The sequence below is a fragment of the Heterocephalus glaber genome, unplaced genomic scaffold (assembly GCF_053883595.1).
Source record: "Heterocephalus glaber isolate CG9 unplaced genomic scaffold, H.glaber_assembly_v1.0 deba00000809, whole genome shotgun sequence".
NCBI classification, from domain to species: domain Eukaryota; kingdom Metazoa; phylum Chordata; class Mammalia; order Rodentia; family Bathyergidae; genus Heterocephalus; species Heterocephalus glaber.
Genome location: NW_028258163.1, coordinates 2,637,153 through 2,662,190, shown reverse-complemented (window position 1 = coordinate 2,662,190; position 25,038 = coordinate 2,637,153). Strand labels below are relative to the sequence as shown.

Genomic DNA, 25,038 nt, shown 5'->3' with positions numbered 1-25,038 from the left:
AAAGTGCCTTCTTTTTTTTTTTTTTGGTACCGGAGATCGAACTCGGGACCTTGCGCTTGTGAGGCAGGCCCTGGAACCACTGAGCTAAATCCCTGGCCCAGAAAAACTAAAAGTGTAAATAAGGATCAAAATGTATAATAGAGGTTGAGGATTTAGCTCAGTGGTTTCACCGCCTGCTAGCGCAAGGACCCAAGTTCGATCCCCCGTACCAAAAGAAAAAAAGTATAATAGATAATGTGAAATAGGAAGAAAAGGTCTAAAGGGGAAGGGAAACTGGGAGGGGTAGGCGAAAGGAAAAAAAATGGAAACAAAGTCTTTGTAAACAGGGAGGGATGGAGGGGTTGAAAGCAGGGCAGGGGAATGGGGGGAAAAAAAAGAATCAAGATATATCATGTAAAGGTACAAATTCCCAATGATGAATGTCATCATACTGAATACCTAAAATGTGCCAATAAACTTAATGGGGAAAAAAAAGGCATCAGTTTGAAGACGTGAGAATGTAAATCTGACTATATCACTGATTTGTTGTCTCGGCTGGACAAAATCAACATTCATGTTATCTTTCATTCCAAATGTAGAAGAGACACACACTGAAGACTCCCTACTTTACACAAACGCAACAAAAATAAACCTGACTGCATTTAAGAATCTACTTTGGGCTCGTAGCAAAAGAAGCAACCTAATTACAGGCTTCTCTTTTCTTTGTTTCAAAATTTTTTTCAAACTACTTTTATTTTGGCTTTTTGAGACAGTTCAAGTTGGTCTTGAACTCACAGCAATTCTCCTTACTCAGCCTCCCAAACACTAGGACTACAGGTGTGTGCCACCAGGACCAGCTTTCGAACTAATTTTGAATGACCAACACATTTTCACAGGGCTGTGCCAGAATATGCAAAAATCTGACCTGCTGAGTAGAATTTCTAGACATTATATACAATTTGACTGTGTTCAATTAAGAAAACATAGAGAGGCCGGGATTTAGCTCAGTGGTTCCATCACTGCCTTGTAAGTGAAAGGTTCCAAGTTCCATCCCCAGTACCAAAAAAAAAGAAAGAAAAAAAGAAACCATAAAGTTAATTAGAAGTCAATAACATCCCCTCAACAAAACATGCACAGAAATTTAGCTGCAAAAATATTACTAACAGCACAGAAGAGGTGGCTGCCAGGTTGACGTGCCACCACTCCCAGGCCCCGGTAGCATAACTCCCAGCACAAAGGAGGTGAGCTGCAGGCACCAGCAGCACACACACCACCACCACCACCATCACCCCACCTCCTTCAAAATGAGAAGACACATAAACAAGCCTCAAAACCAGACTTCCAGATCACCTACAGCAACCCCAAAAGGAAACAAGATGGAACATTCTGATACTCAATCACCTGGACTCCCTGCGCTGGCAACAAAAGAGGATCTGGAAAAATTGAAATCCGAAATAATTTCTCAGAAACAGCAGAGATTGTGCTCATAGTATAAGACATGATTAATAAATCTAGAGAGGAGTTGAGGAACATGATGGAATCCCAAAATAGGAAACAAATGGAATCCATAAAACAGATGCAAACAAATTTCCAGATTAAAAATTCCATTGAAAGTCTACACAGCAGAATGAGCCAATGTGAGGACAGAATTTCAGACATAGAAGATAAGATTGCAATTAGTGGCCAGAAAAAGAAAACTTGCTTTAAAATTGTAATGGACCACGAGAAATCAATCCAGCATCTGCTAGATGATGCAAAGAAGAATAACATAAGACTGATTGGAGTCAATGAAGAAACAGGAGAGTACAGATGACATTAAAAAAACTTTTCACAGAATTAATGGCAGCAAACTTCCCAAGCAGGAGAAAAGAACTAGTCATACAGATAAGGGAGGCACACAGGACTCCAATCTAGCCTTGAGCAAAAAAAATCTACACATAGGCATATAATTGTTAAGATTCCAAAAACCCAACAGACAAAATTCTACAAGGAGTTAGAGAAAAGAAACAAATTATATACAAAGGAAAGCCCATCAGAACCACAGCCGACTTCTCAATGCAAACCCTCAAGGCAAGAAGAGCTTGGGGTGACTGACCTAGTCTAGGCCCTGAAGGAAAACAGAATCCAACCCAGATTGATGTACCCTGAAAAAATTTCTTTCAAAATTGATGGAGAAATAAGATACTTTCATGACAAACAGCACCTTAGGAACTTGATGAATAACAAACCAGAACTCCAAAAAATTTTACACAATATCCTAGGAAAAGACAACAAGATTCACAACCCCAGGAAGCATAGCAGAATGAATCCATCAGGCACAACAAGAAATTAAATGCAAAGGGGGAGAATCCAACAAAAAGAAAAAGTCATGACAATCATAAGTTAATACATTATCAGTTATAACCGTCAATGATAATGGTCTCAATTCACCAATCAAAAGAAACAGACTGGCAGAATGGGTCAAGAAGCAAAATCCAACAATATGCTGCATACAAGAAACATACTTAATTCACAAAGAAACTCATAGACTGAAAGTTAAAGGGTGGAAAACAATATTCCATGCGACAGAAACCCGAAAAAAGGCAGGAGTAGCTATCCTCTTTGCAGATCAAGTGGATTTCAAACCAATACTAATTAAGAGAGACAAAGGACACTACATCCTTGTAAAGGGAACAATCCAACAGGAAGAGATGTCAGTCATAAATATCTATGCACCAAACACTAGTGTGCCCAACTATATAAAACAAACACTAATAGACATGAAAAATCATGTAAGAAATAATACAATAGTAGTGGGGGACCTCAATACTCCACTGTCACAAATAGATAGATCAACTAGACAAAAAATAAGCAACAAAATACTAGAATTCCATCAAATTCTTGAACAAATGAACTTAACAGATGTTTACAGACTGTTCCACCCCACAAAATCAGAATATACATTCTTTTCAGCTACACATGGGTCGTTCTCCAAAATAGACCACATACTCGCTCACAGAACATATTTAAGTAAGTGCAAAGGAACTGAAGTTATCCCCTGTATATTATCAGACCATAGTGCCATGAAATTGGAGATCAACAGCAAAAGAAACTGCAAGAATTTCATAAACACATGGAAACTGAACAACACACTTCTGAATAACCAATGGGTCACAGAGGAAATTGAAGAAATGAGACAGTTCCTTCAATTAAATGAAAATGACAATACAACATATCGGAATCTACGGTACACAATGAAAGAAGTCTTGTACGGGAAATTCGTAACAGTGAATACTCATATTAGGAAAACAGAGCGAGCCCAATTAAACAACCTGATGCTAAACCTCAAGCTTCTAGAAAAAGAAGAGCAGGACAAACCCAAAACTCATACAAGGGAGGAAATTATAAAGATCAGAGCAGAAATCAATGCAATGGAGACTAAGAGAACGATACAAAAAAATCAATGAAGACAAGAGTTGGTTCTTTGAAAGAATAAAAAACAATTGACTAACCCTTAGCCAACCTTATCAGAAAAAGGAAAGAAAAGGCTCAAATCCATGCAATTAGGAATGAAAAGAGTAAAATTACAACAGACCCACCAGAAATCCAGAGGATCAACAACACCTACTTCAAGATCCTATACATCAGTAAGATGGAAAACACAGAAGAAATGGACAGATTCCTAGATACATATGAATTAACCAAAGTTGAACGAGTAAGACCTAAAAATTCTAAACAACCCAATATCAACCAATGAAATTGAAAACGTAATTAAAAACTTACCAGGGCCAGGGATTTAGCTCAGTGGTTTTGTCGCCTGCTGCGCAAGTGCAAGGACCCAAGTTCGATTCCCGGTACCAAAAAAAAAAAAAACTTACCAAGAAAAGCCCAGGTACTGATGGCTTCACCACTGAATTCTACAAGACATTTAGAGAGGAACTACTGCCACTACTATTTAAACTCTTCAAATGAAACTGAAAGGGAAGCAATACTCCTGAATTCATTCCTGGAAGCAAGCATCAGCTTGATCCCCAAAGCAGAGAAAGACCCAACCAAAAAAGAGTCAATCTCACTAATGAACATAGATGCAAAAATCCTTAAAAAGATACTGGCAGCCAGGGATTTAGCTCAGTTGTTCCGGCGCCTGCCTTGAAAGTGCAAGGTACCGAGTTTGATCCCTGGTAACAACAACAACAACAAAAAAATCAAAAAACAAAAATACTGGCAAATAGAATGCAGAAGATCATTAAGAAGATCATACACCCTGACCAAGTTGGATTTATCCCAGGGATGCAGGGATGGTTCAACATACACAAATCAATCAATGTAATACACTATATCAAAAGAGCCAAGGGCAAAAACCAAACGATCATCTCAATAGATGCAGAAAAAGCATTTGACAAAATCCAACATGCATTTATGATAAAAACCCTACAAAAAATTGGAATAGATGGTCTCTACCTCAATATGATAAAAGCCATCTATGAAAAACCAACAGCCATTAATATACTAAATGGTCAAAAACTGAAATCCTACACAATAAAATCGGGAACAAGACAAGGACGTCCACTATCACTACTTCTGTTCAATACAGTTTTGGAAACATTAGCCACAGCAATTAGACAAGAGAAAGAAATAAAAGGAATAAAAATAGAAAATGAAGAAGTCAAGTTGTCATTATTTGCAGATGACATGATACTCTACATAGAAGACCCCAAGAACTCCACCAAAAGTCTTCTAGACTTAATAACGAAATTCAGTAAAGTGACATGGTCAACACACAAAAATCAACAGCTTTCCTGTACATGAATAACAGACTCACTGAGAGAGAAATAGGGCAAATAATTCCTTTCACAATAGCATCCAAAAAATGGAAATACCTAGGAATCAACCTAACAAAAGAAAGCAAAGACCTCTTCTCTGAAAACTAAAGCACTCTAAAAACAGAGACTGAAGATGATATCAGAAAATGCAAAGACATCCCCTGCTCCTGGTTAGGAAGGATCAACACAATAAAAATGGCCATACTTCCAAAAGTGCTATATAGATTCAATGCAATCCCAGCAGCATACTTCAAGGACCTTGAGAAAACAATCCAAAAATTCATTTGGAACAAGAAGAGACCCAGAATAGCAAAATCAATTCTGGGTAACAGAGACATGGCAAGGAGTATTACAATCCCCAAATTAAAACTATACTACAAAGATACTGTGATATAAAACAGCATGGTACTGGCAAAGAAACAGACCTGAGGACCAGTGGAACAGATTAGAAGATGCAGAAACGCCAGACACATTCAGCCACCTCATCTTTGACAAAGGAGCCAAACACCCTCACTGGAAGAAAGATAGCCTCTTTAATAAATGGTGCTGGAAAAAGTGGGCTTCAACTTGCCAAAGATTAAAACTAGACCTGTATCTCTCACTATGCACTCAACTAAAATCAAAATGGATTAAAGATTTAAATATTAAAACAGAAACGCTGAACCGGCTGGAACAGAGGTTAGGTAGAACTCTTTAAGACATTGGTGTAGGAAAAAATTTTATAAACAAAACCTCAGTTGCCTGTGAACTAGAACAAACAATCAATAAGTGGGATCTCTTCTTACTAAAAAGCTTCTGCACAGCAAGAGAAACCACCAGCAGTGTGAAGAGACAACCCACAATGTGGAAAAAAATTTTCACCTGCTGTTCCTCAGACAAAGGTCTACTATCTCAAATCTGTAAAGAACTTAAAAAAAAAAAATCAGACCTCCCAAATTTAAAGACCCAGTCCAAAAATGGGCATCTGAAATGAACAGACATTTCTCAAAGAAGTAGAAATAGCAAATAAACATATTAAAAAATGTTCAACATCACTGGTCATTTGAGAAATGCAAATGAAAACATAGCTGAGATTCCACCTCACCCCAGAAAGAATGGGTGCTACCATGAAATCAACCAGTAACAAATGCTGGCAGGGCTGTGGGGAAAGAGGAACCCTGCTCCACTGCTGGTGGGAGTGTAGACTGGTGCAACCACTGTGGAAATCAGTATGGAGATACCTCAAAGAACTAGGGCTAGAGGTCCCATTTGACCCAGCTATTCCCCTGCTGAGTATCTTTCCAAAAGAATTAAAAGAATCATACCACAGTGATATATGTGCACCCATGTTCATAGCAACACAGCTCGTAATAGCTAAAACTTGGAAACAGCCCAAATGCCCATCAACTGGAGACTGGATAAAGAAAATGTGGGGGTTTTTTATAAAATGGAGTACTACTCAGCCATAAAAAAACAAGAAATTAGAGATATTTATAGCTAAATGGATGCACACTGAGGTGATACTCTTAAATCAAATAAACAGGACACACGTGTAAATACCGAATAGTTTCTCTAGTGTGAGAAACTGAAAATGTAAATAAGGACTAAAAGGTATAATAGATAATGTGAAATAAGAAGAAAAGGGGCGAAGGGGAAGGGGAAGTGGGAGGGGTAGGTGAAAGGAAAGAAGGGAATGGAATTAATGAGAAAATGAAAAAATGGAAACAAAGTCTTTGTAAATAAGGAGGGATGGAGGGGTTGAAGGGAGGGCAGGGGAAGGGGGAAAAACTAAGAACCAAGAGAGATTATGTAAAGGTGCAAATTTCCAATGATGAATGTCATTATATTGTATACCTAATATGTACCAATAAAATAAAATTTTAAAAAATATTACTATTTATGTTAAAAGATAACTAGGACAAAGTCTAGAATTTTGAATGAAGTCCTTAAGAGACAATGAAATGGTTCTCCCCATGCCCACAAGCTATACATCATACCCAGAAAAGCATAAAATCAAAGACAACAGATAAATATGAGAGCACAGGTAGTAACAAAGATAAAAATGTAAATTTTAAGGAGCCTCAAATTATCCAAAAACAATAAAATGTGGACACTTAAAAATATGCAGCTTGTTTAACTTGGTAGAACACCATCAAATCAAAACACAGGTTAGAAAGACTGTCCAGTAAACCAATCTCACAAGAAAGGCCAGTATGTCACAGACTTGATTTAAATCAAATTTGTCATTAATTAAAATCATACCACAGTGATATATGCACACCCATGTTTATAGCAGCATGGTTTATAATAGCTTAATCTTGGAAACAGCCCAAATGCCCATCAACTGATGAGTGGATAAAGATGTGGATTTTTTATAAAATGGAGTACTACTCTGACTTACAGAAGGATATTTATAGCTAAATGGATGGACCTTGAGACCATACTCTTAAGAGAAATAAATCAGACACATGTTTAAATACCGCATTGTTTCTCTGGTGTGAGAAACTGACTGTGGAAATAAGGACTGAGATGTATTACGGATGTTGGGAAATGGGAAGAAAGTGTTCAAAAGGGAAGGAGAACAAGGGAGGGGGGAGGGAGAAAGGAGAAAGGGACAAGATAAAAGTGAAAATAGAAGGAAAAATGGAAACAAAGCTTTTGTACAGAGGGAGGGGAGGAGTTTGGGGGAATGAGATAAAATAAAATTTATTAATTAAAAAACTTTTATAATGCTCAGAAAAGGCTTTTGTGGTGCTTCATAAAATGAAATCCCTTGAAATGCTTTATAAAGTGAATCCAGCTCATAAAAAAAAAAAAATTAAGTCATTAGTCAGATTCTATTTTCATGGATGTAGAAATTCTACCTGTCAGGCCAGAGATTTAGCTCAATGGCATAGCACCTGCCTTATAAGTGCAAGGTCCTGAGTTCGATCCCTGGTACAAAAAAAAGAAAAATTAAATTCTACCTCTCCTTTCACCCCACTATAAATGTAAGATTAATGAAAAAAGGAAATTTTTCTGTCACTTCCCTGGTGTCTAAAACAGAGTACCCAAGCAGGCACGATGGTGCACACCTATAATCCCAGCTCTTGGGAGGCTGAGGTAGGAAGATCACAGTGAGTTCAAAGTCAGCCTGGCTACAAAGTCAGCCTGTCCACCTTGAACTACATTACATAAAACTCTCAAAAAAAGTAAAGTGAGTACCCAGCACACAGCAAGTCTTTAACAACTATTTATTAAACAATTAAAAGAATTAAAATCCTCCAACTGTGCACTTTCATGGAGAGAGGTGTTCAGAAGTACACATCAATAATCTGGATTTTTATCGTTCATCTCAACATAGAGCTTTCCATAACTATTTACTCTTTAAAATAAAGCCAGTTTCAGAACCAAAAGCTTTTTAAAAAAATGAACAGTGAGATAACTTAGGTTGTCCCACTAGACAAACTGGTTTTCTCTACATAACCCCTATTTCCTAATAACATCCCTGAACTTCCCCAAGGTGATAAAACACTCCTTTGGCAAATAAAGATCTACCGACTATATCTGTTCTGACAAATTGTCTAACAAACTTAGGTCATCTTTTCAATAAGTACCTAACAAGCATTCAAGAATAAAATCAGTGGGCTGGGGATTTAGCTCAGTGGTTTGGGCACCTGCTTTGCAAGCACAAGGTCCTGAGTTCGATCCCCAGTACCAAAAAAAAAAAAAAAGAATACAATCAGTGGTACCTGTTATGATTCCAAACAGATTAAAATACCAGTCTGGTAACCAACCAACACACTAAATGTTATTGTGACTTAATGTATAATTAATATATATAAATATGGTGTGTCTATGTGTATAGAGTCCAAAAAGTGTACACACTTCAGGAAAAGAAAAATAATACAATGGTTTTTTCCAACAGATGGTTTTCCCCTCATATGAGGAACCCTAGAGGATTTTGTACATTGCAGAAAACCCACTAAATGGCTGGCCCTTAGAGAAGAAATTAAAAATGCAAATGCAGCAATCTTAATGACCAAGGTTACTCCAGCAGCAGTTCGCCATACTAATAAATGTCTGGTAGCTAATGGCCACCACTTTGAGCACCTCTTGCAATTGTAGAGAACAAAGGTAACTTGTATTAATCTCAAGATGTCTCAATAAATTTAATATTAAAATATTTATGCAAGTTTTTCTTTACACGACGTACACATTTTTTGGTGGACTCTGTACGTTACGGCTTGTGTTTAGATATCCAAGCCTCATGTGGTCATAGGTGGGGCTTTTTCAGAAGTGGCTGGATCTAGAGTGTGTGATGCTAGAATTGATTCATGGTGCAATGCTGGGCTCAAAGGCACTAGAATTAAAGGTGTGAGTGCTATGTGCCCTAAGTAGCCTGGATAAGATATAAGGGATAGAAAGAACTGTGGTTATGCATTGTTGCTTTGCTACCTTCTGTCCACCATGAACTGCTTCTCCTCTGCAACCCCATCCTCCCTTAGAGCCAGCTGATTATGTACTGAAACCCTACAAACTTCGCTAAATAAGCGCTTCCTCCTTTAACTTTGGGTGTCGGGTATTTTGTCTCAGCAACAAGAAAACTAACTAAGATAGTGTATACATACCCATACACTACACTTACATAGTCACCACAAATATTCAATACAGTATATAAAACAAGTATACTATGCCTAGTATATATAACGTATACAAAATTTTATGTAGTATTATATATTATTTATAGTATATATATATCACAAACTGAAAAACAAAGGAAGAAAAAGTTCATACAAGTAAGTATTCTACATATTTAATGAAAGGGCCTTAGGTTTAATAAATCTTTATACCTAGACTATCTTGAACTATTAAATTTCAGAACTTAAAAATGTGTGGCAAGTAGGTTGCATGAGGTAGTAAGTAGGTGATTAAGAAGTTTATAACTTTAAAAAACAAAAACTATGAAAATTCAAAAACTCACATTTCAAGAAGATAGTGGTATTTCTGAAGAGGATCTTTCCAAAACTAAAATAATTTTTTCCCTGCAAAGATAAAGGAAGATAATTAACATCAGATTGCTTCAATTCCCAAGACAGAATATAACTAGCTAAATTTATAAAATACTTAAATTGATTTTCTAACTAAAACATGAACAGCTATTTTAGTGAAATTCCACCACATACAAACTGCAAGATTTGCCTAAAATAATCATTTTCGTAACTATTCTGAGTTTTACTTTAAACCTAAAAAGACAACTATTAATCCTTGTGGTAACAAGTAAAAATTTAAAATTAGAACCTGAAGATCTTTAAGCTAATCTTGCCATATAAATTTACAATCAGCGAACAGAAAAATACCAACGTGGTTGTTTTTTAGCATTTCCTGTCTGTAACTGGTTTTTGTTCTTCACAGGAGTATATCTCTTACTCAAATATTTTTAAAAGGGGAGGGGCAGAATAGATGAATCTTTACATTTTAGTTGTTTCTTCCATGTTAGTCATTCCTGTGTTAAAAACACGTTTTCCGTATGCTTCCTAATGGCCACATAGCAAATTTTTGAATAACCATTTCAAAGTATAACCGAAATCAGTCCACCTCGTAAGTAAAATTACCCAGAAACAAACGAAAGTGCAGGGGAAAAAAATAAGCCTATTTACATATCCGCCAACCAACCCGGGGTCACTGGGTTCTGTGAAACTTCAGCTCAAAGCAAACTACTATCTATCTGTACATAGAGTTTAACCCACTCTATCTGTACTCCCAAGTCAGGCACTGAAAGTTCTTTCACTTTCCCGACGAAAAACCGCTCCACCGCTCCTTTCCGCTGCAGGAGGAGCCCCGACATTCCTCCCGGTCTACTCACGCAGTGCGCGACTTTCAGCTTCTGGGAGGTGGTTCTCGGTCTGCCAACACACAGGATCCCGGAACCCACCCATTAGGAAGAGGACTTTTGCAGAACCTTCGTGGACCCCTCGGACCGCCGTAGCCCCACCTCCCGCTCCTCCGGACTCTCTTCCTAAAGTAATGCTTACCGACGGTATAGGGATGTGCCATTTGGATCGGTCGGCAGCAGACACGGATGCGGGTCCTGCAGCAAAAAGCGACAATGGGAACGACTGAGTCCCCAGAAGAATGACAGGAAACAGCTGAAGCCACGCAACCACCGCCATCTTCACAGCTTTGGAGTACCCACGAAAAGCATTTCACCTCCTTCCGGTTCGTCCCGCCCGCTTCCGGCCCTGCGCCGAGGGCGGATCATCCGGGTCCTCAGACAGCGTGGGGCTGGGTTTGTTTTCTTTGCTCAGACAGTCCTCCCCGCTCCGCTTGAGACTTTCAATTTACTGCGCAGGCGTCGTCCTGTCGAGCGGGTCAGCTGGGATAGGATGGTACCCAGAAGCCACTCCGGCCTCCAGTTTCTCTTCTGTCTCCTGTCCCTTAAAAGGTTTGGGGACTAGGCAGCTACTCGGTGCAGCGTTCGCCTCTCCCCTCCGGCTTGCCCTCGCCCCTCACCTCTTCACGTCCGAGTCGGGCGCCCGGGGTCCAAAGTCTGGAGAAGCGGTGACTGGCTACCTGGTGGAATCTAGTAGTGAGTTCTTCGGTTTTGGAGCTACTTAAAGCAAAAGCTGGAGTTTGGCAGTGGTAGAAACGACCTCTAGACTGGATGGTATAGCAGATAATCTTCAAAGACCCCTTCTCACCCTGCAAAGTAGGAAGCTGCTGGAACGCTGGCCTGCGACGTTTCACAAGGCCGGCACTTCCCTCTCAAAACTGAACGGGACACTGTGGCGGCTGATGTTCAGCTCTGGGTTTCTATCTCCAGGGTTCACCACGCCTGCGCCTAATCTGCTCCAGAGGTTCCTAATAAAAGTACGGTCTACGTCACCCACCCATAATCGAGAAAAATTTGCCAACTATAATCCTGTAGAGACGCTAATTTGAATCAGAAAAAAAAAAAAACGAGGCGTAAGAGTCAAGATTTATTGCTCTCTACGGTTGCGGAGGGGACTTCCCCAGAAACTTGACGAAGATGAAGTGCTAAGACCGCTCAGTGGATTTTTAAAAGTACCACTGGAGACCGTGTTCTAAGAGCTGGGAGCCAGTCGGAGTGACAGCGAAGCCATGGAAGCAGCTGGGAAAGAGGAAATCAGGTAAAGACCGAGTGCTGGGACCCCATAATCCGAGGGCAAGACTGAAAGCAACCTTCCGCCTTGAATTTCATTGATTTTCTCCCTTTCCCCCTGGTGTGAGGGTCGAACTCAAGGATGCTCTGTCCCTAAAGCTACATCTCCATACCTATTTATTTATAGAAACGATTTTGCTAAATCTTCTAGGCTGTCCTGTAACTCTGGGGCTTCCTGCCTCAGCCTCCAGAATAGCTGGAATTAGTCGTGTGCCACTTTCCTGGCTCGTTGATTTTGTTTGTTTGTTTTTTGAGACAGGGACTCTATGTGGTTCAGGCTGACCTTGAACTGTGAAATCTAGTCTGGCCTCCCAACTGGTGATGATTCTTTTGTGTCAGCCTCCCAAATGCTGAGATTACAAGTTGTTTGGTTTTTGTGTTGTTATTGACTTTTTTATTGTATTTCTTATTTGAATGTTTGATATTTGCGTGTCTTGGCGTTTTTACTAAATTCTGCAGAGAGTAGCTAATGTTAATAGCTAGCCTCTCATAAACTTGGGATGGTAAGTAACACTAACAGTGGAAACATTGTGATCACAGCTCTATCACGTGACTATCCAGCATGTTGCTTTCCAAATTCAGCTATTTCATTTTCATATTTCAGCTAGCTCATTATTCAAAGCTGGAAAGAGGAGAATGCAAGGTTCTCTAATCTTTGCACACTTGATTAAAAGAAACAGACAAAAACCAAGTGCAGTGAAGCATCTAATTACTTTCATGATAAACAGTCATTTTAGGATGACTAAGTGTATCTGTCTGGGCATGTTTTCCTATGTTGAAATTTGTATTCAGTCAGAGCTTTCTATGAAATCATTAACATGCAGACTACAGATGTATTCAGTCACACCTCTGCATGAAAGCCAGTGTGGCTTTTTATGTGACTATAGTTGTTTCAGTCATGTGGAGTCTAATTTAAATACATATATTCAAGAAGCAATTTACACCTTGTTTGAGTTTTGTTCCAGAAACATTCCTGGAAAGTTGGCTTTTGTTGGCGTTGTTCGAGCCGCAAAGAGTCAGACCATGAGAATGCAGTTAAGTGGACGAAGAGGGCTGCAGCTCACAAGGTGAAACAGCAGCTTGCCTCTGTTGCCCAAGTCTTTTATTGAAGCGGTGCACAATGCAAGCATGAGAGATTACAACCAAGGCCTTGAAGCTGTTTTTTAGGAATAATATCTTGAAAGCTTTCGTATCTAATCTTGAGCTTTCCCAGAGCAGAATACTCACACCCTCGGGCGTCAAGGTTCCTGGAACAGAGGGAGCATCGTGCTGCCTGGATGTTATCTCCCATTCAGAGAACATCGGCTCTTCCTGGGAACGTCTCCCCAGAGTTCATTCTAAGTTCAACTTGCTCTGAGACAACATTCTTCTTCACAGGCTTTAAAGAACATTGACCTCTAGATTGTCAGCATTATCTTAAAAAGCAAAAGATCTTCTGCATTTGTTTCTACTCTTATTCTAGCACCTTGCATATATATTCATCAGCTTGTATTGACTGGTTGCTGGTTAGGCTCTTGCAAAAAGCAGTGCTTTATGTCTTGTGCAGAGCCCAACACCCAGTGGAAGTATATTCTGAAAATATTTTATCCATTAAATTGGTGAGTAGGTTATTGGGCTTTGGTTTAGGTTTGTTTTGTTTGGGGTTTTTGCCTTGTTCTTTGCTCTTCCAGATACTACTGTTGCAGTCATTTTAAAAGAAAGCTTATGCATTAAGTAACAGTACTCTTTCTACTGTTTTGGAGTAATCCCAGGACTTGATGTTTTGTTACCTGGGATATTTTACAAAAGAATATTGTTCTGCAGCAAGTGCTGTTGTGTTACATGAAGTTATTTGGTTACCCAGGTGACACAATTCTCCATTGCAAAATAGACTCCAAAGGCTTATTTTGTGTCTTTAAAATTGTGCTCACAAACCCTGTGTAAAATATGTTTCTTAAAATGTCTTTATTTAGTGTTGAAGATGAAGCTGTGGATAAAGACAGTTTCAGAGACTGCAGCAAGATTGCTTTCTACAGGTATGGAAATAAATGTATCAAATGGATCAAAACATTTCTGACTGTATTTAAAAATTAGTGGTATTAAATTTTTGAAAACTGGATAGACTTTCTGAGAGCCAATTAATGAAATTTAATGATTAAGGAATTCATCAGATAGGCTCACCTTTTATACTTACTACTATATGGTTAAAAGTTTTGATAAATGTATTGTATTATAAATACCAAACTGTTTTTAAACTAATTATTGAATTTCGTATCTTTGAATAGATAATAGTTTTGCACGGTTCAAAATAATATAAAGAGAAATATATCTTATTACCTTCAATCCTATTCCTTGTCTCTATAAGGAACCAGATTTATTAAATTATTTATTCTGCTACCATTTCTTTTTGTAAATACATATATTTTTATATCACCCCCTTTCATATACCAAATAGCTTTTTGTATACACTGTTCTATTCCTGAAGGGTTTTTTTAATGTTTTATTTTTTTTTCTGAAGAGCATTGCACATGAGTAAAAGTTTGTTCCATTTTTATAGCTATTGCATGGACGTACTATAATTTATTCTGTTTGTCTCCTCTGGCTAAATCCTTGGGTTGTTTTTATTTTTCATTATTTATTTATTTATTTATTTGGTACCAGGGATCGAACTCTGGCACTTGCAGGGCAGGCAGCAGAATCACTAAGCTAAATCCCTGGCCCCCTTGGGTTGTTTTTAATCTTCTGCTATAACAGCACTGCTGTAATGAACTGTGTATGTCATTTCTTACGCCTACAGGTGTATTTATAAGATAGATTTGGGGGACTGTTATTACTGTATCAGAGACAAAATACATTTGAAACATGTTAACTATGTTGTAAAATTAATATTCACTAATAAAATATTTTTATATAAAAGGAATATGTTCAGTACTATCAGATTTCTGTTAGAGAGATTTAGTATTTTGACTTCTCATCACTGCTCTATGAGATTGCCTGTTTGTCTAGGGGGTCAAATAAGATGTTTTTTAAATCTTCATTTTTTTAGCCAGGCATGGTGGCACATGCCTGTAATCCCAGCATTTGGGAGGCTGAGGCAAGAGGATTGCCACATGTTCAAGGCCCACCTGGGTTACATTGTGAGTTCACAGCCAACCTGAACTGCATACTGAGACCCTGTCTCAAAAAAATATAAATAAATAAAATCTTACTTTTTAAATGTCTACCTTTGTTTGATCCTAAAAGTGAAATAATCTAAAACTATTTCATATATTTTAACTTTCTTATTTACTCCCTGTTCTAGAAAAAGAAAAGCTTATCATTTAATTTAGAACAGATACCTTAGGAAAAGTTTACAATGCATGGTCACCTTGTTAAACCACTAGATTATATTGGACTTCCACTATAGAATCTATTGAGTTACTATTAAAGGGTCCATTTCATGAAAAGAGGGAAGAAGATTAACAAGCTCATAAGTGTCATCTTTGAAAACTACCTCATCTTCTCGTAAAGGAGAAAGGTTCTTATCCTTGAGCAATGTTACATTGAATTTTCATTAGTATTCCTATTAATACTAATTTTATTAGCACTCTAATAATGTAGTACTTGTATAATGTATAATCTATGCCCTGTTCATGTTTGTCATAGTGAATTTTAATGACTCCTACATAATAATAGTCTAGTGGATGCTGCTGACAGTCACAAGTAGTCCTTACACATGTGTATACTCCATATCTACAGGCGTCAGAAACAACAGCTTTCCAAGAATTCCACCTATCGGGCATTATTAGACTCAGTCACAATAGGCAGAGAGAGCACCACTTTCCAAATCATCAATGAAGCAACTAAGGTGAGGTAGAAGTATCTTCTGTAGAGAGTAATTTGTTTCTATATTAATTTGAATTGAATGATGTAAATTTAATAGCTAATTAAAACTGTGTATGCCTCAATACAAATTCTGTTAGAGAAATGTCATCTTTTTTTATACCTACATAACAGTACTTTATGATAATAATGTGAATATTAACATAGAAATTGCCTGTGTATCAGATGTGTTTCTACTTGATTTACAAATGTTATTTCCTTTTAATTAGCCTTCATAATACACCAAGAAGTACATTGTATTAGACTCAATTGCCAGGTAAGGAAAGTGAAATGTACAAAGTCGCTTGCCAAAGTCACACAGCTAGTAACCAGAATATCCTCCTGTATCTGTCAGACTCCATGCACTTTCACCCCTATTACAACATACAGTTGTACATGCAGCCTGGAGTAAGGAACAGATCAGTAACTGTTCAGACTCACAGTGTGAGTAGCAAAAGAAAGGTAAATGGAGTGTGCAGTAGAAAACCTGAGTTACAATATTCCATCTCCTGAGCTGCTTCACTAGAAGATCATCATAGCTATTGTATACTGAAAGGGTTACCGCAGCATATCTAAGTACTTTTTCTCACCTGTCAGTTCCTTGTACTACTTCAGATGTGCCACAAAGATGGCCCAGTCTTAATAAAGGAAGTGCAGTGGGCTCTGCTAAGAAGCATGACTGTGTGCAATAACCTGACTCTCACTTTCAGATTCTCACCCATCTTCTAAAGGCATTTAAGCATGTGGGGCCCCAGTAATTAACCAGTAATTCTTATAACTGAAATATAGTTAACAGCTATGTGGTCCAGGCCTCCTACCAGTTTAGACAAAAACTCAGCCAACTCACTAACAAGTCCCAGTTCTGAGACCCTAACTTTCACCTGAAAGCTGTGGTTCCTAGCCTATAATGCTATGCTTAGGAATCTCACCAGGGAAGACCTTTAATTTAGAAACTCTCTTTAGGATCACAAGAAGCACTTGGCTCTGGGAAATGCAATGAGCCCACCAGAGACTTTTCAGCAGACTTTAATCCTGCCACCAGATGTCAGGAACCTTCTTGTCTTGTTTTTCTTCCTGTCTCCATGGTGCCTAGCCCCAGAGCATTGTAGTGTTCATGATCAGGACAACAATCTTCAAGCTGGGCTTGGTGGCTCATGCCTATGATCCCAGCACTTGCAAGGCTGAGGCAGGAGGATCACCTGGAGTTCAAGGCCAGCCTGAACTACATAGTGAGACCCTATCTCAAAAAACAAAACAAAAGTCTTCATCAGTCCTTGGTAGTATGTTCAGTTTCCAGAATGGTCCACTGTCATGAAGACACGCTGAAGCAAAGTAAATGAGGCAGAATTATTCTGAATATCAGTTATGAGCCAAAATGAAAATTCTCAACAGAGCTCAGTAGCAGTGCAGTTATAGTAGACTCCTGTGTGCCCTTTCACATGACTGCACACCATTTTTTCTCTTTGGATCCTGACTGTGTGAGAGACAATGCTGTTTAGATCAGGAGGAGCACCAGAGCCCTTCAGAGAGAAATAATTTACTATATGGGAAGACCTACGAGATCTCAATGCAAGATCCCATCTGACTCAGAAATTATTTGGGGTGTCAGCAGTGTAGATCCCAGGATTGAGAACTTTCTGGACCCCTTAGAACGAACCCCATATTCAAATATTGGAATTATCAGAGTTGCATAGAGAATCTGTGTACTCTGTTCTTAAGCAGCTGTGTATTTTGATAGGTCTCCCTGAACTTCTGGGCTACCCTCCATTTTAATATTCTTGTCATGTAGAATTGAAATGACTAATAGGGACTCAAGATTTCATGCCTTCTATTAGTCTAACAGGGACTGTGAAGATCCAGACAATAATCTCTGCATCCATCTCATTGCATAGTAATAGAATATTCCTTAAATATTGTTTCTGGGATGAGTTGGGTGTTTCAAGGGTATTGCACATTAAGATATGGTACCAGTAGTCCAGAGATTTAATGAAAAATATCCACTTCATGAGAATGAAGCCGTTCATTTCAGATTCAGAGAGACAGAACCCAAAGCCTAAAAGGATCATATTCAGCTCACAGCTGCAGTTCTCAAATTGCACTGATGAGGCAGATTCGGATAAACTTAACACTCTTGTTGCCTGCCTGCCCCGTGCCTTTAAAATGCTTAAAACAGTAACTTTGGAGCTGTCAGGATTTGTTATTTTTAAATCTTTCTTTCAAATTCCCTTCCCCCCAGTCTGTCCCTTAATAAATGATCAGTAAACCGAATCAAGCTTCGTTCAACATTAGTTTGCTTGGGCCACCATAACAAAACGCCACAGATGGGGTGGTTTAAACAACAACATTTATTTCTCATAATTCTGAAGGCTAGGAATTCCAAGACCACGGTGCCAGCACATTTGCTGTCTAGTGAGGACCCTATTCCTGGCTTGTAGGTGGCCTCCTGTGTCCTTGTATGGTAGATAGAGACAAAGTAAACTCTGATTTGTTTATATTATAAAGGTGCTAATCCGATCCTAAGGACTCCTCCCACATTACCTCATCCAAGTCTGATCCCTCCCAAAAGGCCCCATCTCTAAAAGCTACCACATCGAGGGTTAGGGCTTTAACATGCAAATTTTGGAGAACGCAATTCAATCCATAGCAAATGCGATGTTCCTAAAACACAGTAATATTACAGACCAAGCTAAAGTGTTGACCTCTATGCGGTCCTCAGGTCCGGAGATTCAGGCTTGAGGAAATGCTGTAGCAGGTTCGGATGTTTTATTTCTCACACAGAGTCCCAGTATAGTCTTGTACTTACTTCCGATGACAGAATAATCAAGTAGGTATTTGATAAAGAAGCTTCCAGAAAAAAAATCTAAAAACTGATGAGAAAAGTGTTGACTGCTTTTTTCATAACTTTTACCCCCCCACACACTATCAACAAATTTGGGGTGGGGGGGTGGTACCAGGGATCAAACTCAGGACCTTGTGCTTGCAAGGCACGTGCTGGAACCACTGAGCTAAATTCCCAGCCCCTTTTTTTTTTTTTTTTGAGACAAGATCTCGCTATATAGTTCAGGTTGGGCTTGAACTCAATATGTAGCCCAGGCTGGCCTCAAACTCCCAGTAATCCTCCTGCCTCAGCCTGCAAGTGCTGGGGTTACAGGCATGCACCACCACACTGGCTATTTTAAATTTTCTACCTTAGGTGAAAATTTAACCTGGATTGAGAAACAGAAGATCTTGCTTTAGTACAGAGAAATGTCTGCTGTCTCCTGAGTTCAACCAGAAAGCACTGCTAGCCAGGCTGTCAGGAGCAGTCTTTTGTCTTCAGTCTACTTTATGTTGCTGATTTTGATGCTTTCTCGTGATAGAGATGACCACTTCAGCAACATAATTACTTTATTCTGTAGGCTGCTTTCAAGGTTTCACCAGAGACAGCAGTTCTAGCTACCTCCTTAAGAATGCAAGGGTATCTCTGAGCACTTCTATGAAATAATTCCTTTCACCTGCCTCTAAGCAGGATAGAAATGAGACTTTCCCCAACCCATCATCTCCTCAGTAGATGAAGCACTACTATACATTTTTAGCAAGTACATTTTCTGCTGAAATTTCAGAAGCACACCTGGACAGGCTAATTGTCTTGGGGAACAGGCTAATACCCAGCATAAGGTCACTAGGATTCTCCACAGAGAATTTACTTAAACCAACTGGACACAACTGTGGAAGGGGCAGTTAGTCTCCTACAACAAATTAATGAACTCTGAGTCCTGAGAGGTCTTCAGCAGCAGCTGGGGGAGGTGGTCACTTACTCTTCCAGGGCTTTAGGTTAACTGTTTTAGTATCATAATGTAGAGACCTAGTGCCAGAGGAAAAGTAAGATCTGCCCATCAAGGAGGAGTTGATGGAGTCATAATTTCCCTTCTTAACATCCATTTAAATAGATGTTCTAAGATTGTTGTGTTAACTCAGTTATGGTCTCTGCTGGTTGTGACTCCCAGGTCTGGGTGAAAAGAAAGTTGTTTTAAAATAATAATAATAATGGTTTTTTGAGACAGAGTCTCACTATGTAGCTGAGGCTGGCCTGGAACTTACGGCAATCCTCCTGCCTCAGCCTCCTGAGTGCTGGGATTATAGGGATGTGCCACTACACCTGGCTAATATAATTATTTTCAATCTTCTGCTTGAATATATAAACAAAACTGTCTCTACCACCATGATTTTTACAAAGTATCTCATATTTTTGCCCACTTGACCATATAAAAACTATAGACTTACAGATGACAAGCTACCAGATTTTAATTGTCTCCATTGAGTGAGAGAAGTACAAGAGATACTAAGAGAGAATTTATACTCTATTTCCTAGACCATGTATGTAAGATGTTTTGGAGTAAAGGAATACAAAAAACCCAGTAGCACTTAAATGATTAAAAAGAACCTCCACGCCGGGGATTTAGGTCAATGGTTCCGCCGCCTGCCTTGCCAAGCGCAAGGTCCCAAGTTCAATCCCCGGTACCAAAATACCCTCCAAAATATATTCCTTTCTCTGAGGATTTGTCTTAGCTTCTCTTAGTACATAGATATTTACAAATCTTAAATACTATTAGGGAGCAAAACCTTGCTATCTCACCTCATTTAAGATGGCCTCATTTAAAATTTGTACATACATGTTTGTTCACTTGTTTTACATAAATACATCTGTTTACATTTCAGTGGAACTGCTGCTACTATCTAAGAACTAATACTAAGTTCTCAATTTTATTTATTTTTATTTTGTTGTTGTTATATTCGTATTTATTGGAAGTTGTGGTCATAGTGCTGGGCATTGAACCCTGGGCTTCCTGAAGACTAAGCCTGCCCGAAGTCTACTACAGAGGCACTGAGTTACACTACACTCCAACTCCTATGGTAACTGTTTATTAGAGGGAAAGAGACAGGAAAATCAGCAAAGGGAAAGGGCAGGCAGGGAGAGGTTCACAGGAAACCAGGCACCACCATCCAGAAGTTCTCCCATTTTGTGATGAGACAGTCAGTTCAGAATTTATCAAATAGCTTGTTGATCAAACTTGGTTACTTATTTTCTGATCCCCTTCTGTATGGCTGTGTGACTGTGGGCAAGTCATGTCTGCAAGCTCCAGTTTTCCCCTCCGTGAAATGGTAAGTCATAATTATTATTAGGCATACTCCTTTGAAAGGATATTTTCTAAGGCAATCCATGTTAGCCTCTTAACAGGGTATCTTCAATGTGATGGCAGTGTGACAAGTCCTTGTGAGAAGTCTTCATCTTTTGACATCCATTCCTGAAATTGTAACACCCTTGGCCCGACTGCTCCCCTTCATTGACTTTCATGATTCACCTCAAAATAATTTCAAAGTGTCCACATTCTAGGAAATGGATTTTCTGGGAAGTCAGTAGTAGCTCCATTCCACAGAGGAGCTTTTCTGTTTTTTTTTTTTAATGAATCGCTGTTGTTGTTGTTGCTTTTTGTTGTTGTTTTTTTGATACTGGGATCGAATTCTGCACCTTGCCCTTTCGAGGCAGGCGGTGGAACCACTGAGCTAAATCCCCAGCCTCTGTTGTTGTTTTTGTTGTTGGTGGTACTAGAGAACTGGGGATGGACTCAGAAGCTTTCACAGACTAAAGGATCTTGGTGGAGACCTGGGTTCTCTGACAGTCCAGGAAAATTGCCACACTCCAGATCTTAAATTAATCCAGTGAAAGCATGATTCAGGACAGTGCTTCCCTGGGCCTCATCACAAGCAGAACGCAGTGATCAGTGACTACTTTGGCTCTGAGTCATTGTCAAAAGTTGTGAGATTTCACAACTGTTGCATAAAAAGGATGACAAAAGGGCTGGGGATTTAGCTCAGTGGTTCCAGCACCTGCCTCACAAGCGTGAGGTCCCAAGTTCAATACCCAGTACCAAAAAAAAGGATGACAAAATTAGCTTCACACAACACGAATTTTTTATCGCACAGTTCTGTGCATCTAAAGTCCTTCGCAGATTATGGGTTCTCTGCTCTTTTGGGGCTGTAATGTAGATGTCGGAGAGACCAGAGCCACGTGAGGGGACAAATCTGCTCTCAAGCTCACTTGGTTATTGGTAAAGTTTCAGTTCCACATGGGCTGAGGGGCTGAGGACCAGATACCCTGGATGCTGTATAGAGTTCTGCCCAGTTATTAGGAAGCACTCATGTTTAGAAATATCTTTCTAAAGAGAGCAAAATCAGTCCCAAGAAAATTCATTATCTACTGGCATAGATTTCTTTGCCTGCACTAGGTCTTTTTTGTCTCAGTTCTTAAAGTATTCTTTAGCTTCCCAGCTGCTAGAAGATTTCTTCCCCCCCCCATTAAGTTTATTGGTACATTTTAGGTATAAAATACAGATACATACATCATTGGGATCTTGTACCATTACATGAGTATCTTGGTTCTTATTTTTTCCCCTTCCCCTGCCCTCCCTTCACCCCCTCCACCCTTCCCCATTTGCAAAGACTTTGTTTCCATTTTTTTCCTTTTCTCATATTTTTTCTTTTCCCTTCTTTCCTTTTCGCTACTGCTCCCACTTCCCCTGCTCCTTTAGACCTTTACTTCCTATTACACAATATCAATTATACATTTTTAAAATTACAATATCAAGATCTAGGAGATATTACCACAGAATTTAAAAGGATATAGAAAGCATATTACAAAAATCTGTTTTGAAATAAATTTGACAACTTCTAAGAAGTACCTTGGAAGACAAGTTAATGAAACTAACTCTGGAGGAAATATAAAATTTGAATAGCACCTATTAAAGAAAGTATATTCCTAGCTTGAAAACCTACCTATATGACAACAACAGGCTCGTATACATTTTAACTGATAAATTATATCAAACATTTAAAGCAGAAAAAAGAAGGAGCACTTCTCCCCTCATTTTAGGAAATCAACATTGTGCTAATAAAACTGGATAAAGATAATAGAAAAAAAGGTATGAACATAGATAATAAATTTGTTTAACAAAACAAACTATTAGAAGTCAGATCTGGCAGTATGTAGAAAGTGGTTTTACTATAGGGTTGGCAGTGTTGGTTCAGCATTGGAAGATCCACCCCCCAAAGTCATCATATTAACAGAGGAAAGGAGAAAGCCATATGATCCTGTCACTAGTTGTAGAAAAAGTATTGGACTAAATTCTACAGCTGTTCATGGTAAAAGCTATCAGGAGACTAGAAGTAGAACAGAACCTTCTCAACAGATTAAAGACATGTACTCCATACTTCCAGCAAAAACGCCTTATATGAATGGAGAAGATACAATGCTTTCTCCCTAATGTGGGGAACAAGGGCAGATATGCTTACTCTTCATCTGTCCATTAAACTTTGAAATATAGGCCCAAACCAAAATAGTCTGGCAATAAAATGACACAATTAGGATAGGATTGGCAAGATAGAAGCAAAATCTTTATATGTAGATGAAATGATCATCTACAGAGAAAATACTAAGAAATCTCTAGGAGCCCCTAGAACTTGTATTTGAATTTAGCAGGATTAGAAAACACAAGGTAGGGCCGGGGATTTAGCTCAGTGGTTTCTCTGCCTGCTGTCCAAGCGCAAGGACCTGAGTTCAGTCCCCAATACCAAAAAAACATAAAAAAGAAAAAGAAAACACAAGGTATATATAAAAATTCAGGTCTGTGTATATTTGCTGTAAATGAAGAATTGGATATTGAAATTTAAAAGTTATGTATGAGTACAAAGGTGCTAGAAGATTTCTTGATGGACCATGGACGTGGAAGCGGGTTTTGATCTCAAATTATGGTCACCACCAGTAGTTTGATGGTATTTTAGACCTTCCTTGCTGGCTGGGTTTTCTGCTTGCTCGCTTCTGCCAAGGTCTCTGAAGGTTACTGGGTTGCTGATGCCTCCAGAGTCTGGTGAGGTCTCCCAAGGTTTGGTAGAGTCCTCCTGGCTTGGCTCGCCAGATGCTACAGTTGAGTGGGCCAAACATAGTGCAGGCTCTTGTGTACGCCAAGGAAAGAATTGCCAAGTGTACACTTCAGAGTATGTAGTAAGTAGCTACATTTATTGAAGATCGTGGGATTGTAGCAGAAACGGGAAGAGGGGCAAAGGGAAGAAGAGGGTGAAGCAACAAAAGGACTCAAAGGCATGAGAAAGGGACTCAAGTGCAAAGGGAAAAAAAGAAGGTTCTCAGTTTTAGCAACCCACTTTGCATAACTTACCTTCTTAATATATTTTTTCATTGTCGTTTCCAAGCATCACTAATTGGAGGAAGAGATTTGTCAATTTACTTGTTCATAAATATCCAGATAGTTCCATAGCAAATAAGAACAGGAATAAATAGAAACTCTTAGTGTTTTACATAGACTTTTTTTTTTTGGTACCAGGTATCGAACTCGGGACCTTGCACTTGTGAGGCAGGTGGCAGAACCGCTGAGCTAAATCCCCGGCCCGTACATAGAATTTTGGAAAGAGCAGGTTTGTGAGGAAAGAATTGGGCAATGATTGTCAGTTAAGAAGCCTCAGGAAATGGTTTTTAAACTCATTTACAGAGTGCTGAAGTTTCCATGGAGGTACCTCAGAGTTCAGTGCAGGAAGGGGTTGGGGCTCAAGATGGGAGCTCTGAGACTTTTCAAGTGATTCTTCTTATTAGACTTTTTGAAATGTCCCGATACATACACATATTTTTTTGTTGATTTTTTTTTTTTTGAGACAGGGCCTTGCTATCTTGTCCAGGATGGCCTTGAACTCACTGTGGAGCCCGGGCTTGCCTCAAACTCATGGTGATTCTCCTGCCTCAGTCTCCCAAGTGCCGGGATTACAGCATACATCACCACACCCAGATTTAAATGCCTGATATTTTAAAAATTAAGCTAATAGAAAATACAGCATTAACCAGATCTTAAGAGCACATGCATATTAAGATCTAAGGGAAGGGCTGGGGATTTAGGTCGTTGGCACTGTGCCTGCCCTGCAAGCTCAAGGTCCTAAGTTCTATCCCAGGTACCAAAAAAACCCCAAAAAACCCAAAGATCTAAGGGAATTATGTACCTAGAACAGTGGTGGCAAACCCATGGTACATATATTACTTGTTTTTCTTTTAAGACAAAAGATGTTAATGTATGAGGTTTTTTTTCTAAACTAAAACTTCAGTATTCAGTTTTAATTGCAATGTTGGCAATTTGTGATAAATAAGTGTGTTTTGGGTTGTAGTTTGGGCACTCGTCTCTGAAAGGTTTGCCATTACTTATCTAGGGGTTGTGGGTGCACCTCAGCAGTAAGCCTGTG

At 39.0% G+C, this 25,038-nt stretch overlaps 2 protein-coding genes across 6 annotated transcripts in view; one reads left to right on the top strand and one right to left on the bottom strand.

Annotated features, from left to right (window-relative positions):
- Nucleotides 1-11,072, bottom strand: part of Tmem87a (transmembrane protein 87A) — a 54,326-nt gene extending 43,254 nt beyond the window's left edge. The window contains exons 1-2 of one of the 2 annotated variants that reach the window (XM_087207411.1): nucleotides 10,775-11,072; nucleotides 9,724-9,784 (exon numbers count right to left, since the gene is read on the bottom strand). In XM_087207411.1, the coding sequence (XP_087063537.1) occupies nucleotides 9,724-9,784; nucleotides 10,775-10,912 (199 nt within the window). In that variant the 5' untranslated portion in view covers nucleotides 10,913-11,072. The remainder of the gene's footprint in view (nucleotides 1-9,723; nucleotides 9,785-10,774) is intronic. The other variant, XM_087207412.1, reaches the window with a different exon arrangement.
- A 620-nt stretch (nucleotides 11,073-11,692) lies between these two features.
- Nucleotides 11,693-25,038, top strand: part of Ganc (glucosidase alpha, neutral C) — a 71,640-nt gene continuing 58,294 nt past the window's right edge. For 2 of the 4 annotated variants that reach the window (XM_021241863.2, XM_013078403.3), the window contains exons 1-4: nucleotides 11,693-11,890; nucleotides 12,888-13,520; nucleotides 13,875-13,937; nucleotides 15,640-15,748. In XM_021241863.2, the coding sequence (XP_021097522.1) occupies nucleotides 13,456-13,520; nucleotides 13,875-13,937; nucleotides 15,640-15,748 (237 nt within the window). In that variant the 5' untranslated portion in view covers nucleotides 11,693-11,890; nucleotides 12,888-13,455. The remainder of the gene's footprint in view (nucleotides 11,891-12,887; nucleotides 13,521-13,874; nucleotides 13,938-15,639; nucleotides 15,749-25,038) is intronic. The other 2 variants (XM_004861640.4, XM_087207398.1) reach the window with 2 other exon arrangements.